Source organism: Pezoporus flaviventris, unplaced genomic scaffold (assembly GCF_033815535.1).
Source record: "Pezoporus flaviventris isolate CSIRO_AGI_PZ_B2104156 unplaced genomic scaffold, CSIRO_AGI_Pfla_v1 ptg000001l, whole genome shotgun sequence".
NCBI classification, from domain to species: domain Eukaryota; kingdom Metazoa; phylum Chordata; class Aves; order Psittaciformes; family Psittacidae; genus Pezoporus; species Pezoporus flaviventris.
Window position 1 is genome coordinate 40,240,869 of NW_026892549.1, and position 19,762 is coordinate 40,260,630.

General features: G+C 39.5%; 1 protein-coding gene across 2 annotated transcripts in view; it reads left to right on the top strand.

Moving 5' to 3' along the window:
- MAP3K20 (mitogen-activated protein kinase kinase kinase 20) overlaps positions 1 to 19,762 on the top strand; it is a 90,765-nt gene that overhangs the window by 25,020 nt on the left and 45,983 nt on the right. For both annotated transcript variants that reach the window (XM_061453903.1, XM_061453913.1), the window contains exons 3-8: positions 5,273 to 5,360; positions 9,379 to 9,480; positions 10,244 to 10,309; positions 11,278 to 11,306; positions 11,410 to 11,547; positions 17,635 to 17,721. In XM_061453903.1, coding sequence (XP_061309887.1) covers positions 5,273 to 5,360; positions 9,379 to 9,480; positions 10,244 to 10,309; positions 11,278 to 11,306; positions 11,410 to 11,547; positions 17,635 to 17,721 — 510 coding nt within the window. The remainder of the gene's footprint in view (positions 1 to 5,272; positions 5,361 to 9,378; positions 9,481 to 10,243; positions 10,310 to 11,277; positions 11,307 to 11,409; positions 11,548 to 17,634; positions 17,722 to 19,762) is intronic.

Sequence of the window (19,762 nt, forward strand, 5' to 3'; positions counted from 1 at the left end):
TGTCTTAGTGTTACGTCTGTAAAATGATGGTTTGGGCTCATCTGTGTAAAGAAACTAATGTATCATAAGAGACATCATCCCTTATTAGACATCACTGAATTCACAGGAGAGCATTCCTGGGACACTGAATATATCTGATACAGACTGAATATAATTTTGAGCAGAGATCTGGAAATAAAGATTTGGAACTTATTTCTATTAGCATTCTGTATTTTTTTTTTTATGTGGTTGTCATTAATAGAATATTTTTAATAAAAGCAGCTGGCCTTTTATGCTACAAGACTTAGGAAGAAAATGTCTTTCCAAAGCTGCCTTAAGTGTGTCTAAATATCCCTTTAATAAACATGGCAAACTTTCATTTGGAAAACTGAATAACTGAACTATTGCACAATGTAATAACAAATATTCTAAAGTAGTTAAGGAAGTTGTGTTAATCAGATTCCTTAAGTAGCTAACCATGTCTAACCCTGTAATTTTGCACAGAGCGAAGGTGCCTCCTGCTCTGCAGTTAACTGGTTTATTAACAGGAGTGTTGATTGGCTGCAGCTATATCCCACGTTAATCCTAAACCAGTGTGCTCAAACCAGGGTGGAAGGATGACAGTACTTTGTCCTTTCCGGCCAGCTGCTCCAAAGGAACCTGAAAGAAATAGAGATTCAGTTGCTGTGGGCCCAATTTGCTGGACCCAAGCAAAAAGTCTTTTTGATACTGAAGAACTTAGTGGACAGATGTTATTTTGCAGATCCAGCTGTGCTACTTCTAGAGGCTGCTAGCCCAAACCCTTGATCGCTTCCCTTGGCTTCAAGTATGAGTGTAACAACTTTCTAATACATTTCCTAGGAGGACCACAATAACTAAAATATGCTGAGTTGTTCAGTCTTTGCTAACTTTAGCTGCCTTGGGGTAGGGAGCTCTAAAAAGAGCAGCTGTGGCTGGTATGAGTAGCTGACGGGGGACAACACAGCTGTAGGCAAAATGCCTCCATCCACATCCTTACTGCCTTTGCGGCTGCAATTATAGATGTGACGATATGGCCTTGTCTGCGTTCCTGAGTAATGCCAGCTCAGCATCAGGTGGCTGTTGCCCACATCTGCAGACAGTGCCGACCTTGAAGATCTCATCAGAGCTAAGCTGTGTGTGCTGCTCTTGCTGTGGACGGAGCAAAAGCAAGGCAGGACTTACATCATCCCAGTGAGCTGAGGTTTGTGCTGCTGCTCATAACAAGACCACGCTGTCCAGGTAGCTTGCTTTGTCCTCTCATCTGCTGCTGGCCACATTCAGAATCTACATGGTGGCTTCTTATCCAGCAGTTGCTGAACCCAGACAAGGCCTAGAGGAAAACACTGTTTTTGCCTGCTGAAAATACTGAAGATATGGTTATTCATGGATTGTTGTTTGTACTGGAAGGTGTGAAGAGCAGTACTAGCAGGTCTAGAGGCAGCTGCAGGGTGATGTCAGTCACAGCTGATGTAATTGACATTCTCACATTTTTCAATAAGAAGAGATGAAATGGGCATAAAAATAAATTACCTGTTAAGCACTGTGATCCATGCCATGGCTCATAGGATACAATTAGTTTGTACACTGAGGATGACCTAAGTCTCATACTGCACTTGTCTTGTGAATTGAGTCTGATTTACAGTAAGGCCATAGGAGCCACTGAGAATTAAACTAAAATGTTTTCAGTGTAATTTGCTCTGACCTTGAATTTTGTGATAGTTTTTGGATTATGTAAACAGTCAGGTTTCTTTAGACTCTTGAAACTTTACCTTCAAGAAATGACATCTAGTCTGTAATTCCCTTCAGCAGGACTCGAGCAAGGGACATATTTTCACCCATATTTGTGGTGTAAGTACAGGGTAAATGGTTTTAGTGTGTTTTGATGATCAGTACCAGGCTGTGACTAAGCTTATCATAGGACTAAGCATAACGTTCAACTCTGTTGCAGTCACCTTGTGTGTCTGACTGTGCCTTGATGTTACATCCAAAGAGTTTGTGTGTTTAGGTTGCGTCTTTACTTCAGCTGAGTTCTAGTTCTAGTTCTGCTTTGGTACAACATGTAAGAAAATAAATAAAATCTGTTCTTCACACAAGTAATGCAATGAAGTAATTGAAGACTTGTTATTTGCCATTGCCATGGCTATGGGAAGGAAATTGATGCTCATTTAAGTTCTGTAAGATAGGTAGAAGCTTTACTGAGGGAAGTGAGTGTGTCATGCCCAAGCCAGTGAGGGCTGACTTCTTCGGTGGCTTTTAGGCAGATAGATGCATGGCAGGATTTTCTTAAAAGCATTGAAGTATTTTGCATTTAAGTATGAGTTTGATGCTAAAAGGTGATTCCAAATATTCTTGTACGTGCCTAAGAGGCCTTTGAAATGCTGGTCTTTAATCACCACTTTGTAATTTGCTGTCTGACAGTCTTTTCTTGAAATGAGGCACCTTCTTGTGAAAAAAAAAAAGTACAAAAGCTTCAAAGATGTAGATTGACTTGCATCTAGTTCTTATTGTAAGGAATAAGTGGCTTTAAATTGGCTAATAGAGTTCACAGCTGAGTCACACAACTGAAAAGAATAAAACATGAAAGGAATAGTCTAGAATCAGTAGTGCTAACAACAGCAGACTGATTAAAAGTGTTTAGAAAGAATTTCTTTTAGAGGCAGCGGATCTTGTCGTATTTTCTCCCCAGTGCTAATTTGGGATATCTGTGGGCAATTAGTAGGTGCCTTTCCTTATTCTTAGATGGAAGCTTGCTATAGTGTCTGTTAAATCTCAGTTTAGAGTATGAACATCAATATGAAGATGATGGTATTGGGCATGGCAAGCACATAATTTCTTCATACTCCTAGAATGGGATCTTAGTGTGTAATACATTGTAAATAAGATAATCTTAGAAATTAATTGGTTTTGAATCTCCAAATAATAAAAATGCAATGTCAGGTATGCCTACAGCAGTGAAGGACTTGTCCTCTTAGCCTGGTGCTCCTGTCTTGCTTGTTGTCCATTTCATGGTAGCAATGGGTCATTGGTAGGCCTGGGGTTCGCTGCTGGTGTTGCTGCAGTGTAGCCCCGCCTGTTGTCCAGTGGTTCTCATGGGCTTTAACTGAATCCAGCAGCATCCAGTGAGACAGAGAAGTCACTGAGTGCTGCTTGTTGCTGCAGTGGAATAGGGAGCTATGGTCCTTGGATGTGTTCATTGTGTGGCATTTTTAATTGTTCTCTAAAAAGATTAATCTAGTTTTATTCTGCTCCTCTTGACTAAGGTGTTCAAGAAAAGATGGTTTAGATAGCTTGTGTAGTGTTTGTGGACAGGCATCCCTGTATCATTTTTAGCAACATTCAGATAGGCAGTCAAGGCGTATTAGGCCTCCTGGTTATCCAACAGTAATGCTGGTAGGAATTGGAGGACATTCCCCAGTTTATTATTTCCTGATGAAAAAACTACAAAAGTTTTTGAAGTAGAGGAGTCTTGGGTTTGCTAACCCATGGAGATGGAGTTTTGAATGACTGAAGCTGTCATCTGTACCCTCTAGGCTACTGACTTGGTCACTGGTACAGCTTGTGAAGCAGGCAGTGCTGCTGCTGCTGGACTCCCCTGCCTTGCGAAGCTGGTGAGGCTGCAGCTGGAGGGTAGAGCTCCTGCCACTGACAGATCCTGTGCTGATCTGACAGATCCCTTCCTGTTTGCTTAGACGGTTGCCAGTTAGATCATTTTGTAGGCCTGCAGGTGAGCCAGTCTGCAGTATGATCTGCTGAAAACAGTGAAAAATTACTTTTCTGGTATTGTGAAAAAAGATTACTCACTTCATGGTAGCCTTGCTTCCTTTGCTGAGCAGGCTAAGCAGCATGAAGAACTAGTGCAATTCAAGTTCAAAGCTATACTTACAGATTTAATTGAGTATGTGTAATTGTCAGCGCATTAGCTAAGGATAAGGGTCTTAATTCAAAACTGTGTTGAAGTTACTCAGAAAAGGCTTTAAACAACAACAGCAGCAAAAGATTGAGCCATCTGATGCCTTTATCTGTAATCATGCGATTATGCATATGTATCATGGTACCAACTATAAAACATAGGCCAAAAAAATACTGGTTTGCTATGGCTGTACGTTTATTACAGCAGCTAGTGCTAATGTACCATGGTTTTCTGCATCAAAGCTGCTATAGCCCGTCTGTTTTCAGTGAAATCTACAAGGCCACACAATAATTTAATTGGCAACTATATAAGCAAATGTGGGAAGACTCCTCTGCAGATAAACAGCAACGCTCACTCCTACAGTGAGTCGGGGAATCTGAGAAGGGATCTGTCAGATCAGATACTTTTGATAAGATCAGAGGAATTAATTATTTTGATCTTGTTAGATACTCCTGACTGGTGTAGAGTTAGCAGAATCTCAATGTCTTGAAGTAATGTGTTGTTATAGAGAAAAATGTATAATTGTATGTATCTTTGTTTGCATAAGATGTATATTTGTATAAAATGGTGTTTAGAATCTCTAGAATATTTAGTGTACTACAGAGGCAAAACTGTTGAGATCTTGAAGGAGATACCTCACTTTTTCTCCCCTCAAAATCTGCGGGGAATGTATGTTGCAGTTTTGGTGGATACGTTGTCTTGCAGTCTCTTTCTGAAACCTTGAAGCATTGTTCAAGTGGAATATGAAGGTTTTGTGTATTTTTTCCAGAATTTCCCAACATCTGCAGCGTGCTCCGAGGAGCAATTTCAGCTGCACTGCTGGCTATTTGGCAATCTCAGCGTGCTTGCTGTGCGTATTCAATCAGACTGTACAGCGCATGCCTGGAAACCCCACGTTTCCAGAAAACATTGGCCGGAGCTGTGTGTGCATGGTATGCTCCAATAGCCTGAAGTGCTGGACTTGCTGAACCCATAGTACTTTGTGCATAAACACAAATTCTGGTTAGGACTGTTACAACTCTGCCAAAAATCCCAGCTCTTTCTTTGAACAAAGTTTTCCAAGGCCTTCAGTTTTTCCTAAGACTTAGTTGCTACATCTGTGCTTTGGCCGTGAAAGTATAGTCTGAAAACTTTCCTGTTTTTTTCCCTAGCATACGAAGCATTCATCTGCCAAACTCTCTTCATGAGGCTTTCAAATGCCAAGCATTTGTGAACAGTCTTCCTAGATACGTGTGTGTTTATGTATGTGTACGTTATATACATATGTATATATATATTTGTAGACCCACTTGGGTATAAAATAAACTATTGTAATAAATACCCCATTCTTAATTGTCTGACTTGTTTGTTTGTTTTCAACAGGCAGAAATACTCAGTGTGCTCAGTCACAAAAACATCATACAGTTCTATGGAGCTGTCATTGAACCTCCAAATTATGGCATTGTTACAGGTAAGGATTTTTGTATGACCTTTGTCTTGATTCTGTAAAACTCCAATGTTGCAAGGTGTTAGCTTTACCCAGTTTCAGAGTTCTGCTAATTGTTCTGGTCTTCTTTGGATGTTAGAGCGCTTGGCACCCCCTGCCTCAATGTAAATGGAGTGCTGGAAGGTGGGAACCAGGCTGGGAGCATGGCTGGTGGCAGCACAGAGGCAGCTGGAGCACAAACTCAGCACTCCTTTAAATAGAAGCTTTCACTATGTTCTCTTACCCTGTTCTGTGAATTGCTTTTCCATTTTAACTGATGTGTGACAGAAGTAGAGGTTTTCATCATATGAGGTTCTGGCAAGTTATGTGAAAACGGAAGGCTTGAGAGCCTGCTCAGAGCAAAGCTGCACTGTGAATTCTGCCTGTGTCGAAAACAGGAGAATCTGCATTGGGAACTTCCCAGCCATGGAAAGAGCTTGAAATAGAGCCAAGGGTCTATTAGACACCATAAGAGAACTCTTTTTATTCACAGGAAACTAGGTTTCATACGCTCTGGTATTCCTAGAACTATGCAGAGGTTGAGTTTTGTGGTTAGTTTGTTGTTTTTTTTTTCCCATCACCACTTCAAGCTTCCTTCCCTTATCCTGGGAGTTGGTCCAGATATAAAATCACATTACAGGTAATGTAGTTCTCCTGTATGGGAGAAACTAGGTAAGAGAGTAGTAGAAAATAAACCCATCTGTTAAAGTAAATGTTTGGAGAGGTAAAAAAATGTGAAATTGTGGATTAGGAGACATGTTTTGGCGTGTCTGCAGCACTTTAAAGAGTTTGGTGAGAAGTGTAGCCTTCACATGTGGCGTAGTCTAATACCAGTTTGAAACATTGCCATTCAGGTTTTTATTCCTTCTCAGGTGGTGGAGAGAACCTGTGAAAATTCAGTTATTTCTACCTGTCTCTCAGACATCCAATTATCACAGTAGATGGCAGTGTAATCTGGTGGGAGCACGTCTGAGGTACAGCACAGCACAGCGCTACTCAGAGCACAGGGAGCTTTACTTACAGGAGTATCATCCTGCTGGAGCTCAGTGTTGCAGCCAGTACTTCAGAGGTGAATGGGGGTGTGATCACAGTCTGCACCACTCAGAGGATGGCCTGGTGATAGCATATAGACAGAAACTTGAATACCTTCTTGAAGCAATAAAAGTAACAGAAAGCTAATAAGTAATGTAATTATACTTCATAACATAATTGTGAACAAGGAAGCAGTATAACAAAAGAGATCTGTAATCAACAACTTGGGGTGATGTCTGGATCAGACAGTGCTCAGTTTGATCTCACAAAAGGTCAGTGTTCGGAGGATATTTGACCTGCTTGCCAGGCACACAACAGACGGCAGCTGAAGTAGTTCATTGTGTCATTGGGAATGGGGACTCTTAACTATCTGTGAGAAGGAAATGTATTGTGTAGTCTGACCACTTTGTTATTCAGGGAGCTCTAATTCCACCTTGGCTAAAGAAAAAAAGCCTTTTCTGTCAAACTGCACTGGTTCTCCCTACAGCTTCCAAGGGCACTGGAGTCCCGTGGGGTGGAAGGGAAGCAAGGCTCCATTTCCCCACGCCATTTTCACATGAGAGAATGGCTGCTGAGAATAAATGTTAATTGCACTTGAAATCTCTTTTAGAGGGATTTTCACTCCGTAATCTTCTGGATGTCCTTCAGTGTTGCAGACCTAATCCTGTGTTAGTCAAAGATCCTTTTCTTATGAGGGAATATCCCAAACAAGAAGAAATCCCAAGAAACTGATGTTTCTTCCGAGTGATGCAGATGAGGGCACGCAGCCAAGTACTGGCATGTACTGAGCATTAGCTGCACGTAACGTCTTATGTGGGATTGTCAAAGTGTTCTCTGAGAAAGGCTACATCTGCAGTCAAAACATGTTTCCCTGATGGGACATATGTCAGTGTTATAACTGATCATCCTGCCCGGTGAGCTGCTAACATGGATCACATCATTCAAGATGTCACTGCTGTCTCTGTCAACAGCAATCTTGATGTCTTTCAGATCTGTTTTATGACCACAGCTGCCTCCTCCCCAAAGGTTCTTGGAGCCTGTGCCCCCTGTCTGCACTGAATCATATGGTGTATCCTACAGCCCATCACAGGGTGGGTCCAGTCAGGCATTTAGAGCTTTTATTTCTAAAACAAATACTTCTTTTCTGTTATTGACAGAAAGTTATCCCTGCAATATGATTTCCAAATCATAAGCTCCTGTTAAAAACCTGAAGCACAGTAAATATGTAGAAGAAATACTAAAAAATTGAAGCTTGCTTGCCTCCGTTCACACAGTGGCAAAGTGCCTGGGGAGGTGAATTGTCCCTGACCCTGGTGGATCAACTTATGCATTGTAAAGGCATGCAAAGCGTGCAGCCAACCTATTCCTGAAGAATCCATTTATAAGACAGATGATGACATCATGGGTAAAAAAAGCTGATGTTTTAATTGCGGAAATGTGCAGGTCAGCAGCTTACTCCTCTTTCGGTGACATCAGAAGTGATGCTTCTGTCTCCTGCAGAGGCTCCCTTCAGCAGGAAGTCCTGCAGTAATGATCCAAACCTAACTTGCCACTAGAGTGTTTACTTCCAAGGGACTTTCTGTTTTCTTCCTCTTTCCTTTTATTTAGTGCTGGAATCTTCTCAATGGCCTGCCATGTTCTAGGCTGCAAATTCAGTCTCGTCCCAGAGTTTCCTTCCCCACACAGCTGTTTCCCAAGGGTTTTGATTTTCTTGATGAGGAGCAATGTTTGGCTTTTATGCATTTAGCTCATTATATATCATTCCAAATGATTTAATATCATGATTGGTATTATTATTAACAACAACTTGGATATATTTTATGTAGTCTTAGAGGGAATTATTTTGTGGCCTCTTTGAAATGGCTGAAATTAAGCACTGCAATTGTGTAACAGCTGGTTTGCCACCTTGGGTATGAAGACTTTGTGAGTGTTGTAAGAAGGTTCTAAATTCTGCTGAAGAAACACACTGAATAGCCTTGGGAGAGAGGGACAAAAAGCTTGATGTTGCTCCTTGTATCCCTTTGGTCTTTGTGCTACTTGGGTCATGGGGCAGCGCATGTCTGCTCTGTCTTGGCAGCCAGATACAACAAGATGTATCAGCTGCTTCAACTCGTGAATCTCCTGTTGTGTTTTTGGTGAAATGTGAATGAATACTAAATAAGCATAAAGCTTTAATAAATACTAAGAAGAGGAGATACAGCCTTTAAACTGATGAACATGACCTGCAGTACATGGCATTCTGGCCTGCTTACCTCAGGGTTAGACCTCTAGTTTCATCCTTCTATATTTTCATGAACAAAAGATCAGCTATTCTGTTCTTCCATGGGGAAATAGAATTTTAATTTCGCCTTCTACTTGCAAACCTTTTCTTCCTAACAGAACATCATACATTTAACACCTGGTTTTATAAATAACGATTATCCTTTGTTATGGAGCATCATTTATACGGTGCTTGCTATGCCAGCTCTCAGCCCCATGAGCTCTGACAGTTGGACTGAATGCCATCTGCCACACTTGCAAACACCAACAGCCCAAAAAAGCCCTTGTTTGTTCTCATATAATCCTGCTGTGTGCTTGTTGTAGGTGTAGTTGAGAGGAGTTGAGAAAAAGGTCTGTTGATCCTGAACAAGGAACATCCAGAACGTTTTACTGTGGAATTTGAACTGCTTTGCCTGAGCTTTCTAATGCCAGACCTTTCTAACGCCTTCTCATTTTAGTGCATCATACATATGATTGTATCTTTTGCTTTGTTGTTTCCCTTAGTAGTAGATTGTGTTGAGATAGATAATCAGAACAATCTACAACTCTCTTACTACACTACTAATAGTATTAGCTGCTGAACCTAAATTCTTTGTCATTAAGCCAGAGGTTGACTGCTTTCTGGAACTGGCACAGTTTTCAGTAGAACTTTCAGTTGAGGTGCAGTGTTTTAAAATGTCTCTTGAGATTGTTTGTTGTTGTTTTTTAACAGAGTATGCTTCTGCTGGCTCACTGTTTGATTACATTAATAGTAACAAAAGTGAAGAGATGGATATGGATCATATCATGACCTGGGCAACTGACATAGCTAAAGGTAAGCAAGAGGAGCAGTGCATAATTAGCCCACACAGCCAGCAAAGTGCACAGCTGGAGATGCTTTCCTTATGAAGTCAGGAAAGCCTTCCTGTACTTGCTCAAATTAACAAAAAAGTCAACCAACCATATGTAAAAAAAAAAAAAGAAACCCCAGTCACAGCGCCTTTTAATATGTTCCTTGGTTATTATCAATCCAGAATAATTTATGGAATGAAAATGGCTTCTGTGAGCCAGTTTTACTTCTGGTTTGCCCCTAAGTCCCTAGAGGATAATTTTGCTGATGTAGAGTAATTATGAGGGAAAGTGCGTAATTATCCTTATATTTGATTTGAATTGAGATGTTTAAGGAAGCTAAGGGCTTATTCTCAGCAAACATACTGAAATTCTCCATATAAAAATGCAAAACAAGTTGTTTTATCCATTGTGTTCTTTGTGACTACACAAGAATTAGTGTAGACTAATGAACAAACAGTAAATTAACATCTTGGGTTCCCTGTGTAGACACCACCTTACACTAAATAAGATATTAAAAAGCATAAACATTGCCCATGTAGATTCTCTGAATAATATATGAGCTTTGCTTAGTATTTTTATTCAAAGTAGATTATGGGAAGCTTTGCTTCTTCTGCAGCATGTCAACATGGCATACAGGTATGCCAGTTCATAATGAGTGCAATTAGTGGGAACCAGAAAATATGACTACTGACACATGATGGCCATGCACAGCCTGCCTAACAAGATTGTTCCCTTGTTTTGTGTAGGAATGCACTATTTACACATGGAAGCTCCAGTCAAAGTAATCCACAGGGATCTGAAGTCCAGGAATGGTAAAGTAGCAAAACACTGAAAACACTCTGCTTTTACTTGTTAATGTAGCATTTAAATCTGTACCTGAGCTTTGTGAACAACTAGAACTAATGCACTGGCTGTCATAAAGCTGCTCTTGTTGAAGCCGAGAAAGGCCTGTTGACTCCTCCAAATCCTGCACCTGTCTGAGCTTTATTATAGTCCCTGGAGTCCTTCAGAGCACTGTGGAGTGCTCTTTCAGGTAGTGTCCTGCTGATCATGATTGTACCCATCTTACCATCTGTCAGATGTTGCGTGGGCACTCCTCACTTCATTTTTCTATTTGGAAAGGATGAGTACCGGGAAAGGCTGGTAGACACCAGACAAAATAGACTGGATAAGGCCTATTATTTCTTATCTGAAAATCTTGTCTTTACTATGGCCTGTTTTGATGTTTGACAGATAGTCGCGCTTTTGAGTAATATGAGTGGAACTGCACTAGTTAGTTTGCACTTGGTGGTTGACAACCATTTATGAAATTTGCTTTAAATTGCCTTTTAATTGAAACTTTTCTGACCACTGGTAGTGGGATAGGAGGGAAACAGATTTTAGTCATGCACATGGGGAGATTATAGTCAAGAAAAGTCTAGATCTCACCACAGTTGTAAGTTTTCTCCTTTTATTAATGAATCTTTCAGAGAGTTTCTTGTTAAGCATAACTAAATTGAGGAGGATGGAGTTTATCTGTATTTCAGCAATAGTCATGTTGCTCACTTTGAACTCAGTAAGGTCTGAAAGGTTTTGCATTTGTTCAGAGGCTTGCAGGTATTCAGCAAACATTATCTAAAGCCATTTAAAGAAGCCAGGACAATCACGCATATGTGCATCTTCAAGCGCTGGCTCACTGTAGGATAATTTTTCTTGATAAAAACCAAAGCCTTTTGCTGTGAAAATGTTTTGTCTTTGTTTCTAATAGCATTCTTGTAACCTATTGTTTTTTCATTTTCAGTTGTTATAGCTGCCGATGGTGTATTAAAGGTATGAACACGTTAATTATTTGTGGAGAGATGCTGCTTGACTCAGTATTTTGATGCCTAGTAAATGACATTGAAACTCTAATATCTGTTTATTTTTTTGCCAGATCTGTGATTTTGGTGCCTCAAGGTTCCACTCCCATACAACACACATGTCGTTAGTGGGCACTTTTCCATGGATGGCCCCAGAAGTTATCCAAAGTCTCCCAGTGTCTGAAACATGTGACACATACTCTTATGGAGTGGTGAGTGCCTCTCATTTCCCTGTGTCTAGTAGTGGCTCTCTAGTGTGACAGAATTTATGTGATGTAAGAGCAACAATTCTAAAGAACAACAAAAAATACCACACTCTTTTAAAAGACTGAGCCATAATTTAAAATTACATTCTTGAAAGCGAAAGGAAGAACGGTGCCTTGCCCAGTAAGATCCTTATCTGATTAGATTAGCAGCATGCCAGTGTGGAAAGTGCATGCTTTACCTCAGGTATTCAGCATATGTCTGAAGGTTTGCAGGAGCCACTGAATAATCTGCATCATAAATCTACACCTGTCATTTTTTAGTGGAACAGAAAAGGGTTGTCTTGCGATAGGTGTGTAACAGGATGAAATTATTAGGATTCCACTTTCCATAAAATGGAGTGTTACTGAAAAGTAAACTGCTTCTCCATGCTTTATTGTTTAAAAAACCCTGCTATCATTAGTTGTGAGAATAGAGACTGCACCCCTTGTGTAGGTAGAGGCCTCATCTGAAAATCTAGAAAGACCAGCACTGATGTGCCATTTTTCTGAAGGGGGAACAATCAGTTATAGTTCGTCAAAATGTCAGGTTTGCAGGTACAGTAATGTCACTTATTTCACTCGTCCACAGTTAAATCCTCGTTTGGCTTTGCTCTGCAATACAAAATAGGCTAGAAACAGCCCTACTGTGAGCAGACCAATTGCATGCCTAGCCCCATAGCCTTTCTCTGACAGAGAATAGTAATGAATACTTTTTTTTGGGGGTGGGGAGGTGAAGGAAAGGATTGTAGTTGGGATTGTAGTTTCCATGCATATCTGAGTATTAACTGTTTGGGGGTTTGGATTCAGTGATGGGTGGCGGAATGAGGAAGGAGTTCTTTCAGTACCTGTCAAGCTTTGCCTCTTTAAGGGACGGGAGGAGATACATGTGGGCTGACGCTATGGTTTTAAGCTAGCACCTGTGGCTGTACATAGGTAAGCTGATGTCCCAGTGGAAGATGATTTAAACTTGTTGCCAAACGGTTGTTTATAGTGAAGAGAAAAGCAAAAAGAGAAATGATATGCCATTGCTTGCAAATGAAAGGTTTGCAAGGAGGGAGAAAAAGCCTGTATTGGCAGATTCAAAATGCTTGCTTGCTTAACTGAACTGGGTCACAAACAGTAAGAGAACATAAGCTAACAAATGTAAATGTTAATGTAAACTGTTACTGGAAGCACTCACATATTATCCACTGAAGGGCAACATTCCAGTTTCAAAACAAAGCAAAAACGTTAGAGGAGAAATTCCAAACATGGTCTTAGAGTTCAAACTGCTCACATAGTTATCTTGATTTGAACTGACTTTAAGTAATGTTCTAGAAGTGGGAGAAGGTAAGAAATTGTTTAATATCTTATCCTGTCAAGTATTAACAGAGCCTTGGGAACAGTATGTCACACATAGTTTATTTTTCCGTGTCCAGAAAGTAAGGATCCTTTGACAGCTCTGTGCTTGGAAGTAAAACTCAACTGCCCTCACATGAAAACAGCTCAGTATTACTAGAATATTTTAATGCTGTTATGTGTGTATAGTGCTACTTTAGTATGCCTAATAATATTTGACCCACATTTTTTAGTATATTGGTTTTGAACTAATGTATTCTACTGTGGGTAAAAACTTACGAATTCATAAGCAGTTAGGAATGAATTTGTCTTTTTATAACTCCAGTCTTGGAACACCATCGTTGAGGAGATACAGGGGTAGAAATGAAGAATGGCAGTAGCCCAAGTTCTCTGTTGATGAGACATAATGGGGTTATACCAGCAAGAAATTGTGCGAATATAACATTGAAAGTTGGAATCTCCCTATAATAAGTGTTAGACTGCCAGAGAATTAGCTAGAAAACAGAAAAATCTTAGAAACAGTATTTTTGTTTCTTCAAATTATTATCATCTAAGAAAACAAAGTTTAAAGAATCTCTTTTCAAAGTATAACACTTACCAGCAGCTTTTGTGCTAGAGAGACAAATCTGCTTTTCTTCAGTTAAAGTCCTGTTAACAAAGAACAGAATCCTTTCAAATGTAAACTAGTAAGATGCTAGGAATAGATACTCTGTTTGCAACATATGTTGCCTTTCCCGTGGTTGTCTTTAGTATCTTTTCTGCTGTCTTTTTTTCCTGACTGGCTTTTCTTTCTCCAAACCAGTCTGCGATGTTAAATATTCTGCTTAAGGTGTGCAAGGGCTTTTTTCCATGAAGCGTCCAAGTCCTTCTGCAGCCTCATAGGTCTGAATTGCTCCTCAGCTGAAATGAATTTTCCTCTTTCTGAACAGTTGCGCAGATGCTTATAGCTAACATTCGGATTAATTCGTCCTGCTCTTCATGAATAGTTAAACAGGTCCATATATTCTCGTTGAGATATATAGTAAATAATTTGTAATACTGCCATGAAATGTTAAAGCTAAATGTTCCAGATTTATTACAACACAAAGACACGTCTTACACTTTAGTTCAGCCATGCAGTGATTCTCTTTTTTAAACCATTTGCAAATCCATACTCTAAACAACAGACACCAAGTGTTCAAGTGATCAACCCAGAAATGGACTCACATGTCATTGTGTATGTTGCTCAAAAACGATTCCTTTTATATCTCTTCCAGATAGGAAAGTGTATGTGGAATGATAATGTTCGCTCTAAAAGCTGTCTTGAAATCATGAAGATATATGGTCAAAATACGCCTGCAAAATTGTCGTGCACTGCAAAACAAAACTGCAGTGTGTGTTTGTGTATCAGTATAAATGTGTTTAATTGTAGAAAGCTTATGTAATGCAGCTGAACTATTTTAACACTTAAAAGAACAAAAAGTAAAACCATTAATTGGCTATTGGTAGCATAGAGACTCCCTTTAAATGTAGCAGCTGTTATGCTCCTAGCAATAGCTCATACATTGCTTTAGCTATGAGAACATACGTTATTTATAGAGGGAATGTTGGCCAGCCCCAGGGGTTATCCCTTACTCTTTTTGAAAAGAATTATGGGATCTTTAACTTCCACTTGGATCGATGCAGAGAAGACTGACCTAATTTTGATGCCTAAGGGCAGTACCTCTTAAGAGTGCAACACTTTCTGCTCATGCTGTACTTCTGCTAATTTTGTGGCTCCTGACCCTCATCTGTGAACACTTTCCTACTGAGAAAATATTTCCTTTTCTCAGTGAAGATGTTCAGAGTGTTTCCTGAAGTTACTCATTTGGATGTTCCCTCTCTTATATCGTACTTTGAATCTTTATTGACTTTGCACTGGAGTGGGGGTGCGGTGGTTTTGTTGGTTTGGGTTTTTTTTTTCCTTTTGGTTATTGTCACATAGTTGAGAGGGTAAGAATTGAATTGCACAGCTGAGCTGAGAGAAGTGTGGGTATAAGCTTTTTCTGAAGACCATTTAATTCTTCTTCTCGGCTTCATGTATAGCATGAATATTCATACATTTGTCTCTCTGTTTCTCTGTGTGTAAAGAGAAGTCCAACATCTTCAGAGGCCACAGCTTACAAACCTGTACATTAAATGATCTTGCTTTGTTTTCCATCATTGTATCTAGCTTGGATGTTTCTCTGTGAGCACCTGCTGTCTGTCATCATAGGGATGTGATGTGATCAGGGAGGCAGGTGATCCTTACCATCTGAGATGGGAGGGGAAATATCAGTCTCAATTAAATTACACCAGAAACGGAAGATAGATTGATTTCCATGTGAAGTGAGCTGGGGAGCCAGCTCTAAAAATGAACAGAGTATATCTTGCAACAGAGAGGCTGGAGTAAGTCGGGTTGAAATGGTATTTCTGCTGCTGAATGACCCTGGGAATAGGAAAAGTCAAATGGGAATATAGAAGATACCCATTTGCTCCTTTTTTAAAAGTCTGATAATGCAATCATCCACCTTAGCTGATGATTCAGGGTAGCTAATTCATGAGATGGGGTTAAAGCTCCTATAAAACTGAATGTAAGAGACATGTTGGTGGTGGTACTTAGTTGCTGGCTGGGCTTAAACGACAGACAGAAAGGCTTTATCTGTACCATTGGCCCAAATACAAAGTTGGCATTGTTATTAGAATATTTTCTAAACCCATACAATTAAATACAAGGATTTCTGACATCCCATTTTTGTATCTTTTCTTCTACTATTGGTAAAAAATAATCCATTAAGAAAAACTCTTCATATTGTGTCAGATTGCTGTTTTTCTTTTGAACTATGTGTAGTCTTGAAGTGTTTTAAACTAGCACTCTTGGTTTAGGAAGGCAGTGATCTGTACAGGCCGTTAAAATAAACACTAAAGGTGTCATGATAAAGGAATTCAATGCAAATGTTCTGCACAAACTTGTGTGCATGAATGAAACAAGACAACCCTTAATATTTACAGTTTTCTGAAAGAGAGATAGCAGACCAGTAGAGTTTTCCAGCTCAGGGCTTTTGGAGACATTTAACTCGTATTTCATTATGTTTTTTGCTTGAAGATGTATTTAGATACTGCTCTGTCTGATGTTCAGACTTGAGTTTCTTCTCTGTGGTTTCATGGTACAGCCACACAGATGATGTGGTTCTTCAAGGCTGTTAAACTCTAAGTTAGATTTGGTCCAGAGGCTTTTATTTTAAACTGGCTGTTTTGTACACTCTTTTTTTGTCTGAAGTACATGGAACGGCCAAACTATTTCCTTCTCTTGCAGTTAAATTTCCTTCTCTACTGGTAGAGAGGTGATAATTGGCATTACAAATTGAGGTGCCTTTTTTCCTTCTAAAAGGAATGAACTGAGACAAACAGGGTAGTTGAATAGCTCTATGATAGCTTTCCCCATATTTGTCTTATTCTCAGGAGAACTGACCTTTTACTTATTTTGCCAAGATACCTTTACCTTTACTAATCAGTCTTTTGACTCAAACAGAATTAGTCTAATAGGTCTACTCATGTAGTACCCTGTTCATTTGATTAAATGCCCAACTCTGCGTTTTTTTCTGCTTGAGCTGCATCTGCCAATATTCTTGCATTTTCTTTCCTAGCTGGCCAGAATCCATTCAATATGATATAGCTGGAATAAGCCTGGTGCTAACCCAAATAGTGAGGATGTAGAGACTTGGATATAGAGTCTTGTATAAGAATCGTAATGCATTTGGTCAGATCCTACGTAAATAATGTCATAAATAATGTCTTTTCTGGTGTTATGCTTAGTATATGAGCAGAAGAAAAAGTCTGTATGTAGGTATTTGTAATGATAAGTATAGAAAGGTTCTGATTTAAAAAAAAATAAAGGGGGGGGGGAATAAAGAGACATATTCAAGTGAAGGTACAAAGTGGCTGTTAATTTGGTTGAACTCCTGTATGTAGTCCCAATGGCAGAAAAACAAGTTGGATTCGTTGACTTGAAGCCTTTTGGGTGATGCCAAACTCTTTTCTACAGAGTAGCTTAGATTCTTGGATACTGTGCTACCAAAATGCTAAAGGCACGTGAAATAGGAGAGCATTCCCTATTTAAGGGCAGCGTGTTTATAAGATATTGAGGAGAACCGAGTAATTTTCTATATGGTGAGGTTAACATAATTGCATACTTTGAGATAAGCAATTACAGTTTTGCTTGGAAAATTATATTTAATGTTTTCATATGCATACCATAGGAGCAGAATACCTTTTGGATCATATTCTGACTACTGAGAAACACTAGTTGCAATCATATAGAAATATTTTTAAATGCAAAATGACTACAAAGCAAAGATGTGTCTATTGGGACTTAGAAGGAGAGGAGGAATTCATTGTCTTCCCAAGTTTCAACAGCCATATGTGAACTTAATAGTGTGCAAAGAAAGTAAAAAGCATTTTCCATGGCTCTCACAAAATTGCAGGCATTACACTCCACACAACCCAGTTTTTCATCTCATTTTTTCTGTGGAGGAAAAAGCGGAAACATTCAAATTAATTTAGTGAGAGGATCTTGCACACAAACACTGGCCCAAGTTCCTGCAAATGGAAACTGGTTGCCTGATAATTGGATACAGAATAGTGCTGTATCAAGGTTTAATAATGTATTTAAAATACAAAGTACAGAAATAAAAATTCTTTTCTTTTTTTCTGTTCCAGGTTCTCTGGGAGATGCTAACAAGGGAGGTCCCCTTTAAAGGCTTGGAAGGATTACAAGTAGCTTGGCTTGTAGTGGAAAAAAACGAGGTAAGACTACGTTTCTACATTCAGGTACATAGATCAGAAAACAGTATTGGGGTTTTGCAAAAGACTTTTTCATCTTCTTCAAATTGAAAGTAAGTTCACGCGTATGGAAAGATTAGCAGTAGGAGCTAACACAAAGGGTCAAAGTGATGTTATTCCTCATGAATGGACCCTTTACATCTAATTGTTGCAGCTTCACGTCGTGATGCTGTAGATCAAAAATTGTACAAGTACTGTACTAGTTTCTCAGTCTCAATTGTAAAACCTAGGGGTTTGTTCTTAGTGATGAAAGAAGCCATTGCGTCCAAGGTAGGGGAACAGTTTAACTCCATCTCCTGCGTTTAGGACATCTTTTTACTGGCCGGGAGTTGATATATCTGTAAGAGACCTTCAGCTACTTCAACTTAACTCTCCCAGCAGGAGTCACTATAGTACAAGAAACTGCCGCTTAGATGAAAATTTCAAAAATAAAAGAAGAAAAAATAGTTTTAAAAAAAGAGAGAAATTACAGTTTTGCCACCTACGTTCAACACTACATTGAAGATGAGCTCCTCACTGGTATCAGCAAGGCTGTGGCATAGCTGCAAGCCTCCTCATGCAGAGTCTTTCCATTTCAAAAGCACTTCAGTGGTGTAAACACCGTTTGTACAGTGTCCCCAGCCTCGCTTTTCTTCTTCTCACAAATTGAGGCTTTCAGTTAGTTGGACATGTGAGCCTATATCTGAACACGTAGTCCCTTGATATCAAAGACAGTAACTACATTTAAAAAACATTTAAAGTTGTGACTGTACCACACACAGACAAGCATGGAAATCCTCCACAAAGATGAAACCTCCTCTATCTAGACACAGTGGAAGCTTGGGAAACATTACAATGGTGAGGCAGTGGCTGTACAATACAGATTCCTATTATTCTACATAAACTGTTTCTCAGAAATGTTTCAGAGTTAAACAGAAGAGTTAGGGTTCCTCCTCTTAGTTTAATATTTTTTATTGTTTTTTTTCACACCCCACCCCACCCCCCTGTTTTTTCTTCTATTGGAGGACTCGATTAATTCCAGTGACTGATACTGTGATGTACTGATTAGTTGGAAGGGCTATCCCAACAGCTGAGGACTATGAATGTGGTCTTCTACAGCATTTATCAGAGCAGGAGGCACAAAGAGGCACTTTCTCCTAGTTTAGGAAAAGGCTCATACCTCATTTTGAAGGAGAAACCATAAAGCCTTCCATCAACAGTATTTGTTTCCTATGCCTACCACGTGCAGTTTTATGTAAGTAGTGCAGAGTAGCATTGGGAGTGTTACAAAGAGGTGTAGTAATACTCTGAAAGATGTCAGAGGGTACAATACACATTTCTCTACAGTTTTCTGGATCAAGGAACTGTGTAAAATGCAATATGAACAAAATGTGGACATGACAACTATTTTGCTCAAGGCTGAAGAAACCTAAGGGGTAACATTTTCAGAGACAGCCCTTTGTCAGCCAGGTACCACTAGTCTCTTGCTACCATCTTCATTGGAAGGGTGCCAGGGAGCTTAGGGGGCATTAGCACTTACATAGTTGTTTGGTTTTTTCCTGGCCATGACTTAGGGAACACACCAAGCATAAGCCTTGTAAAAGTCAGCTTTTGCGATTTTCCTTCATAGTTTCTATGTCCCAGAGCAAGTGTGAGGGTCATGTTCTGCTCTCAGTTCAATCTGTTGACATAGGTGGTGTTGCATGGTTCCAGTTCGCAAAAGATTTCAATCACTGTTGAGCCAGTCCTTAATTTTTTGCACTGCAAACCTCTTGTTAAAATCAGTGTGGGACTGAGGCCAAACCGTAATTGCATAGAGTGAAAAATCCCCCTTTGCAAAGCCTCAGCCCAACAAATGAAGTGTATTTTAATTATTCTGCATGGGTCTTTTTTTGACTCTCTGCATAATTTCAAAGTATTATTTTTATTCTGGTAGAGTTTCTATATAATTATATATTTAATACAGAAAAGAAACATGAGAGTTCAGATTATGCTAGGCATGATCTCATAATAAATTACTACTGAG